The sequence below is a fragment of the Acomys russatus genome, chromosome 4, assembly GCF_903995435.1.
Source record: "Acomys russatus chromosome 4, mAcoRus1.1, whole genome shotgun sequence".
In the NCBI taxonomy this organism is placed as follows: Eukaryota; Metazoa; Chordata; class Mammalia; order Rodentia; family Muridae; genus Acomys; species Acomys russatus.
In genome coordinates this window covers 48435219-48445047 of record NC_067140.1, presented here as the reverse complement: position 1 = coordinate 48445047, position 9829 = coordinate 48435219, and the positions used below count along the sequence as shown (strand labels likewise).

The 9829-nt window shown below is 35.8% G+C and overlaps 1 protein-coding gene across 1 annotated transcript; it reads right to left on the bottom strand.

Moving 5' to 3' along the window:
• Positions 1-8547: 8547 nt before the first annotated feature.
• LOC127188424 (olfactory receptor 4K3-like) lies at positions 8548-9495 on the bottom strand. Its single transcript, XM_051144888.1, has one exon. The coding sequence runs from the start codon at positions 9493-9495 to the stop codon at positions 8548-8550; it is 948 nt and encodes a 315-aa protein (XP_051000845.1).
• Between the last annotated feature and the right edge of the window lie 334 nt (positions 9496-9829).

Below are 9829 nucleotides of genomic sequence, written 5' to 3'. Positions count from 1 at the left end.
TTTCCCTTTTGTTATTTCATATTCAGTCTTATTTTGTTTGTTAGTTGGTTTCATAGGCAAAATAATTCTTACAAGGATAAAGAAATGGTTGTTCATAGAAACCAATGTTATCCCCTAGTGACCCATTAACGACTTTCTGTTTCATTACTGTGAGAGAACTGATGTCATTTCAAAAGACAACTCCCACAGCAGACTGATTTCTGGCAGCCAATACCTGTTCTCTGAAGTCCCCTTGGTCACTCTCCAAGCACAATTAGCACACTTAATTAGATGCTTTATACAATGGAAGAAGTATGTAACACTCTTTACACAGAAGAAGGTCATGAAATGGCAGAAACTTTCTATGTTGTTCTGATTCCCTGAAGGTGACTATGGCCTCCAGATACAAGAGCAAAGTTTCAACTGTTTATTGTATACCATTGTCAACAGAGAGCATGCTGATAAGTTTTGCCTTTGGAAATTATATTTGAATCTTGACTTCCAGAAAAGGTAGATTATAGGTTGGACTTATATATGTACAGTTTTCTACCAAGCTTTGAATTTTATTTCACTTATTTATTTTAGTGATATTTTAAAAACTAGAAAAGACAATGGGACAAATGATTTTTATATAAATTGAGCATACTTGTAATCATTGCCCAAGTCTAGAAATAGATTTTACCACAACTCCCAAATCTCTTAGATGTTCTTCCTAATCCTACAATGGTATATACTCATCTTTGTACTTAGCGACCAGCACAGCTTTCAGCCCTCATCAGAGTAGATCCTCCCAGCTACATGCAATGGTGAACACACAGACTCACAGCTAGTCAAAATGAAGAAAATGAGGAGTTGTAAATAGACATTTTTATCACCCCATCCCTAACCACCGCTCAGGGAACATTGTGAAAGAAATGGCCCAAAGATAGTAAGGGCCAAGGGTTTGGGAATACTGCTGTTAACTAGAGTCTTCTGGACTTGATGGGGCCATACCACTCATGACCTCACATCATGCCTGGTTACCTGCATAAATTCTCCATGGTGTGAAGCTAGCCACATTCCAGCATTGATAGGAGAGCAGAACATGAGTCCTTATATCCAACTAAGCAATTATTGGTAGTCGATGGCCACTGGGAGAAGGAGAATACTTTTCTTCATGGATGTGGCCCATTTTAGGCTGCCCAGGTGCTACTGCATGGTGCCACATCAATGTGCATCCATGCAGCAATAACTTATACAGGAGGTGAAAAAATAGCATGAAATTTTGAAACAAGCATGTTATGGGGGGGCAATGAGGAGTTGCAGGGGGATGACAGGGAGTATGTATGATCACAATAATTGTGTTCATCAATGAAATTATCAAATAATAGAGAAACATGTTTAAAAAGTAATCTGTGGTATTTTAATAACAGGGAAATGCAATTTTTTATTATAATCAACAACAACAAATGGAGGAATGTAATGATTTTGCTATAGAAAAACAACTAAGGACTCATTAGTAATTTACAATTTTACTGCCCGAATATGCAAGTGTGTATATGATCAAAATATATTGTATTAATCAATGAATTATCAATGAAGAAAGAAACATAAGTTGAAAAGTGGTAATCATCTGGACTACATTAATAATCAAGGAAATGCAAATCTTTATAATAATCAGTAACAGCAAGTGGAAGAATGAATTGGTTTTTGTAAAGAAATACACCTAATATCTTATTTGAATTTTATAGATCTATTGACCAAGTGTGCATATCAAAATACTATTGTTTAATCTTCTGTAATTTTTCATTTGACATATTTTTAGATTATAATATAATTCCTTCCAAAATTCCTCCTCACTTTATTTTATGAAAGTTATTTTTTGTCATTTGTTTTGCAATATGATTTTTTTCAGTTATATATTCAGTTAATGTTTACATTTTCAATTTTATTTGTGTTTTATTCAAATGGAAGCTGGAAACAAAAGTTTGATTACACATATACTTAATTCTATTTGTGGTAACCTGATGGCATTGAGTTCACGCATTAGGAAGCATATTTCTGTTTTCTCTTACTAGCCACTGTTATTTGTCAATATTAATAAATGTGCATATATGTGTGTGTACAGATATTGCTATATTCTAGAATATATCATTTACAATATATACATCTATATAAGCTAAATAGAGAATATCTATATCTATCTGTATCTATAACTATGTCTCTCTCTCATTATATATATACATATATATATAATTCAACATTACACTTATGATTTTCCAATCCTTTGTATTTATTTGTGCTTTTCATAATAATAACCTTCTAGATCATAACTGTTAAATAACGAAAATGGTCATCAATTTGGGAATTCTCTCCTAGAAATAGCTGCATAAATAAACATGAATATTTTAAAAAGATAGTTGTATGATTATTTTATAACTGCATTTATTTATTCACCTGGCATCTCAAACACCCTTACCCTCTTCACCCTCCCTTTCTCAGAAAAGGGGGGTTTCCCATGTCAATCCATGCCAGCACATCAAGTTTCATCAGGAGTGAGCATACTCTTCCACTGAGGCCAAACAAGGCAGACCCTGTAGGGGGAAGTGATCCAAAAACAGAAAAAAATAGTCCATGCAAGACACAGCTCTTTTTCCACCTTCTAGAGAACCCACATGAAAACCCAGCAGCACATCGGTTGCATATGTGTAGAGGGCATAGGTGCAGACCATGCATGCTCTTAGCTTGGTGCTTCAGTCTCTGTAAGTCTCCATGGGCCTAGGTTAGTTGATCTTCTTGTAGAGTTCTTGTCCCTTCTGGGTCCTTCTATCTTTTACCCACACATCCACTAGACTCCCCAAACTCCTTCTACTGATTGGCTGTGAGTCCCAGTATCTGTTTTAATCTGCTACTGGGTTGGGTTCTCAGAGGACAGGTATGCTAGACTAGTGTCTGCAAGTATAGCAGAGTACCATTCATAGTGTCAGGGCTTGGAGTGAGTGGGGAAACTAGGGTGGGAATTAGATGTGGGGAGAGGTGGTGGGATGTGATTGCTGAGGGAGAGAATGGAAACGGATATGTGTGTGTGCAGCACGGAGACATTCAACAAGGTAGGCTATTGAGAGGATATGGGGGTAACTTAGATAAGACAGTGGGAGGTGGGAAGGTGAAAAGGGGCATGGAGACTAAAGTGGACATCTTCTAGCCAAGCAGAACTTATAGTGGAGGGAGGGGAACAACAACCCACCCATAAAATGTTAAACCCAAAATTTACCATGGCTACAAGAAGTGCAGGGATAAAGAGAATAGAGATTGAGGGAATGTCAAACTATTGACTGTCCTAACCTTAGTAGTTTCACATTGAAAATAAAGTGATGTACCAGAAAATAATTAAAAAAGAAATATCTTTGTTCTGCATGTTTTGTGTTTTGATTATTATGTGGCGGGCAGTTTTTCTTTTCTGGTCAATTCTATTTGGTGTTCTGTAGGCCTCTTGTATGTTTATAGGCATTTCTTTCTTTAGATTGGGGAAATTTTCTTTTATGATTTTATTGAGAATAGTTTCTGGGCCCTGGAGTCTGATGTCTTCTCTTTCTTCAATGCCTATTATCCTCAAATTTCTTCTTTTCATGGTGTCCTTAATTTCTTGGATGTTTTGTGTCAGGAGTTTTCCAGATTTGGCATTTTCTTTAATGGTTGATTCAATATCTGTGATTGTATCTTCTAGCCCTGAGATTCGTTCTTCCATCTCTTGGATTCTGTTAGAAAAGCTCACCTCTGTGTTGCGCGCCTTCTTCTCTGAGGTCTCCCGTTCTCGTTTTTCTTCTGTCTGTGTGTTTATCATTGAATCCGTTTTCATTTTCAGACCATGTCCCCTGGAGGGGGAGACCTGGTGGCACTCAGAGGAAGGACAGCTGGTAGCCAAGAAGAGACTTGATACCCTATGAGAATATACAGGGGGAGGTAATCCCCCTCAGGAACAGTCATAGGGGAGGGGAATAATGGGAAAATGGGGGGGGGGAATGGGAGGATACAAGGGATGGGATAAACATTGAGATGTAACAAGAATAAATTAAAAAAAAAATAAATAAATTCTTACTAGAGTTGATGTTGGGGAAGCCAGCTTTATGATGCCAGGTTGAGAGGGGGGAGGTAGTCAAGACCTCATGTTTGACGTATTTGGAGTTAAAACTTCCTCCACCCTTCCTCTGGAGCCCTGGGCCATATGGTCCCATAGTATACTCTTTTTTCTGTTTGTCTGTAATTTTCCTTTTCATCTATAATCTCATATGAATTAGCATAGAAATTTCAAAATTACTTACAAATTGTTTAATCTTTTTATCTGGAGTTTGGTCCTTCATCATTTTGCAGATTTACTTAGGCCTTTGTATTTCCTTCTGGGTCCCTTGATAAAGGTTCTGGTTATGTTATCTTTTGATCTGCTAACTTCCTCCATATTACCTACCTTTAAATTTTTTTAATCATTATTTTCATAATTTAATAATTCCATTTTAAATTGTTCAACTTTTTTGTTCTATAATTGTGATTCTTAGGTTTGTAATTTTATTTTAGGTAACAAACACGATATTCAATGCTTTCATTTGTATTCATCAAGTAAAACATAGTTTAATGTTTCAAAATGTTTAGAGGCTTTTATCATCTACATATCTATTTTGTGCTAGGCTCTATAATAAATTTTATCCTGATTTAATGAGTAAAAAAAAAAAAAAGAGGCCTTTTTCCCCTTTACCTTTGACTATGTTTTTTTTTTTTTTTTTTTTAATTTGAAACACATTTGTCACAAGTTGTAGCTTTGTTTTCCTGTTGTTCTAGCTTTACTGTTTCCATTAGATTTTCAGGAAATACTATTAAATGTTTAACACTTTCAGGAAGGCATCAATGACAGTCCAAAGTATGATTTCATCAAAGTCCAACTTAGTGACATGAGTGTGTTTATTGAGGTTGATTATGTAGCTCAGACAAGATGTTACTAATAGGAGCATGGATAATAGCTAAATAATTGTGTCAGAAACTCTCTCCACATCATGGATTTGTAAACAAAGGGAAATCGCATCATGGGTTGTCATGTTCAATTTAACTTTCACATACTTGCAGCTGAGGGAGAAAGAGTTACAACTTATAAAATGGTCTTTTAGGAGAAACTTGGAGGTGAGAAAAAAGAGTGGACAGGGGATCACACCTTGCCCTCACTGCTCAGTTATGCATAGTTCACTCTTTCTTTTTTAAACTCTATTCTCACGTTAAGGTCCAAAGGTGGACTGGGAGAGTCACTGAATCTATTTGTTCCCTTTGTCAATGTGGTCGCTTTGAACAGGTCTTCCTTTTCAGCTTTAAGATGTTAATTTGGCTGTTTCAATTGGCTTATTAAGGACAGGTAGTGGAACTTGGCTTGTTATGACCCATGCTTTGAACTCTAAGTCAAACATGAAAACACCATCCATATTCAGCTTATATATCTTTTTTTGTCAACTTGTTTTTTTTGGACTGATAGTATATATTTAATAAACATAAGGCATGAATTTGACAAAAATTCAAAATCATGCATAAAGTCATTTTCCCTTAATTTCCAGCACATTCTTTCTTCTTATTGATAGAGTCCTGTCAGTTGAACAAATTATTCTTTTAAACTGTATCTCCTAGACCATGTACAGATGATTCAGTGTTTAAGAGTATGCGCTGTTCTTCAAAAGCACACAGCTCCAGGAGACCTGAGGCCTTCTTCTGGACTCTGTCAGCGTCTGTACCACTATATAGACACACACACACAGACACACAGACACACACCGACACACACAGACACACACACACACAGACACACACACACACACACACACACACACACACACACAGAGAGAGAGAGAAACCACATACACCCCTACACACATGCATGTACACAGACAATTAAAATAATAAAAATATAAAATTAAGTAACTCAGAACAAGACAAATAAATAGCACAACAGTGCATCTAGAGAGTTTGTATAAAAACAAGAACAACAACAACAAAAAATCCCCAAAGCAGTAAACTAAAAGAAATTGTATAAACAATATAAGAGTTAATATAATGGTGAAATGATTAAGGTAACACTACTTTGTCACAATTTATTTTTTTACTGGACTGGTCAGGTCAGAGAAAGACTGGCCAGAGAAAGACTCAGTCTTTCTCTCCCAACAACCACATTCATCTTGGCATCACTTCTGGGACTGATCTTGGCCTTGACTATGATTTAAACATATGTATTGTCTAGAAGATACCACTGAGCCTTGCAAAGAAAGCAGATGTTACTAGGCAATTTTAAATTCCATAGTAATGTAATCTCCCTTCTCACCCAGCATCATAATTCTAAACCTTACAACATATATTTTACCAAGGTAGAAAACCTAAAGTAATTCATTTCTATATATAGCTGATCTAACAAAGCTAACCAAGAAAATATTGATAATTTAAGTGGATATAAAATAACAAAAATTGAAATATTAGTAAAAAATCTACTGGTAACAACAATGTGTTCCAGATAGATTGCATAATTCTAGCAGAAGCTTAAAGATAAAATACTACCAATGCTTAAAAAATATTCTAAAGGAATAAAAATATTTCTAAACTTTTAGGAGCTAGTATATCTCTAGTACCCAAACAATAAAATGAAACAACAACAACAAAAATGTGAGGACTAATATACAAATATACCTGATGAACACAAATGCAAAACTCTCAACAGAATACTTGCAATCACAATATAGGAGCACATCAAAAAGATTATTTATAGGGCTGGAGAGAAAGCATTAATTGCTCTTTAAGGGAACAGGTTTGGTGCCCATCAACCACAGGGTGGCTCAAAAGGAGCTGTAAGTCCATTTATAGGATCTGCATTTTCTTGTCTGCAGGAGTACCAAGCACACAAATGGTGCACAGGCATACACGTAGACAAAAAAATCCACACACTTGGAATAAAAAAAGAAAAGGTTATTCTACATGATCGCCGTGGTCGTTTGTTTCATTCTAGATTTTTAGAGACTATTCAGCAAGTGAAAACTGCCAAGGTGAGACAAACTAAGGTCGCCTGGAAAGAGGGAGGACTAAAGATAAGATTCTAAGACAAACAACATAACTAGTAAGGCGCCCTGTTTGCTCTGCTAGAGCATCTGCACAATTTGACCTTTACTTGGAGGCATTTCTTATTGTGGAGTCACACATATAATCACCAAAAAGTACGTGAACATAGTTTTATTGGGGTTCACCTATTACTTTGAATTGATCAGTTTCTGCATTAGTCACTCCCACTTCTAAAATCTTCTTTCACTAAGGTTGACAATAGCACAAATATTTGGCTAAAATCATGAATATTTAAAGGGAGTTAGACATGAAATTTTGCAACCTCTTAGGGAATTTTGCATCTGACTCTTCAAGTTCTTTGCTTTTGATCAGGAATATGTGTCTGTGTGTAAATTCCTTCCCATGGAAAAAGCCTCAAATAGAGTTAGAAAGTGGTTTGTTTACTCCATAGAGCCAATACCATTATTATGTCAGTGAGCACACCTTGCTTGGTAGGTCATTGACTGCATGAAGACTCCAGAGATAGAAAACACCACTGATGTCATACCTTTCCCAGTGGCCTACAGAGTACCTTCCAATACTATGAATGTGATCCAGATCAGAAGTATCTCTGTCACATTAAAACTGCTTTTTTCTGTCTTGGAGATATAGTATGTTGTGGCTTCAGCAATAGGGTCATATCATCTAGTCATGGTGGGAAACTAAGAACAATGGAAATGACTAATGCTATTTTGAAGGCCTCCTGGCTTCCTGACCAATAAACTACAGTGAGATAGCACAGTACAAACTACCAATGCATATGTTTGCTATGTATTAATGGATGAATTAAGTACAAATTCTTGAACTAAATGGTAAGTAAACTACTGCACACTGTCCTTAGGGAAATTATATTTAAATTATTTACATAAATGTTATAAGGTCTCATGATAGAGACAACTTAGAAAATATCATCAGGCTACATTAATAGACTTTTACTATGATATTAAACTCATTGTGTTAAAAATGAATATGGAGAAAAGTACACTGCTATTCCATGAATACTTAATTACTTTTGTCTCATCTTTAAAACTTTTTTTCCTAATGTGTTTAGCAGTTTTGAAAATACTTGTCTTAAGCAAAATGATAATGTTGCAATCTGGCAAAGGGTAAGTTAAAAGTATGGGTTGTGTATATATGTGTGTGTGTGTGTGTGTGTATTCAAATCAATACTTGGTTATTATTCACAGAGAAAAACATAACTTTGGTAATCAAACACTGTTCTTCTTTATGAAAGATGTAAGAAAATGGGTTGAATAAAATTGATGTATGAAGTATTATACATATTTGTATTCCAGTGATTAATTCACAATATTCTGCTGGTTATTACTAAGTATTATATCTTCAAAGTATGTTAAACCTATACCTAAATAGATAGATTGGTAAAAATATTGAGTATAAATAAGTTTACTAATTTAAAAATGTATTGAATAAGGCCAGTCTCAATTACATGAAGTATTTAGTACAGATTTCTTGTTATTAGAAATTTCTCTTGGAATCCAGGTAGTTATTTATGAATCTTTTCATAGCGTTTTTCATCTCCTTATTTCTCATTGTATAAATGGCTGGATTCAGGAGAGGTGTAAAAATGGAGTAAAATACAGCCAGAAATTTGTTTAACCAGGTGAATTTGAGGGGCCATACATAGATGAAGATGCAGGGTACAAAAAAGACCATCACCACTGTGATATGGGCAGTACATGTAGACAGGGCCTTATTTGCACCAGATTTAGAACTTTGGCAAACAGTGACAAGGATGTTTGTGTAGGATATGAGCAACAGAATAAAGCAGGGTACACCCACAGCACCACATTCAACATTCGTTAAAATATCCAAGTCATGGGAATCCATACAGGCTAGCTTGATTATCAATGGTGTATCACAGAAAAAACTATCAATTTCCTTGGGACCACAAAAAGGAAGCCCCGTAATTTCTATCAGGTGACTCACGGCATGGATGAAGCCAATAGTCCAAGAAGTCAACACCAGTCCCGTGCATCTTTTCAGATTCATCATAGTGAAATAGTGGAGTGGTTTGCAGATGGCCACGTAACGGTCATAAGCCATTACTACCAAAAGCACCATCTCCCCTGCAGCAATGCAATGAGTGAAGAAAATCTGGAACATGCACCCTGCAAAGGAAATGGTCTTGTTTTCTCTGAGTAAGTCTGTGAGCATTTTGGGAGTAGTGATTGAAGAAAGCCACATATCAAATAACGACAGGTTTGCTAACAGGAAGTACATAGGGGAATGGAGATGGCGGTCACTGGTTATTAAGGCAATGATGACAATATTTCCAGACACAATGAGCAGATAAAGCATCAAAAAGATCATGAAGAGTAAGACTTGATTACTTTGTGGGTGGACAAGTCCCAAAAGTACAAATTCTGATACTACGGACTGATTCCTTCCATCCATTTCATCCATGTGTCCTCAGAAACAAACTACAAGGAAAGAAACATAAATTAGAGGGATGTGGACAATTACTTAAATAGTGGAATATGACATTCACATTGACAGTTTAACAAATACACTCAAAATAGAAAAGCATAAATGTAAAGACAAGAGTTTATCAATGTTGCAAAATGTCACTGCCCAAAGTGAAAGCTAAGGAGCCAAGAACAACTCTCCAAGAAAAGAAATATCAGATGCATGAAGTTTCAGAAACATGATATATCAGAAAATTCTTCTTGCATGAAGGCAGTGTGGAAGTAAAATAGCAACTTGGAAGTCTAAAGATGTCTGTGGTTTCACCAGTGAG

What these genes read in the sequence shown, in the direction of transcription:
- LOC127188424 (XM_051144888.1), bottom strand. Translation starts at nt 9,495, where the DNA reads ATGGATGAAATGGATGGAAGGAATCAGTCCGTAGTATCAGAATTTGTA.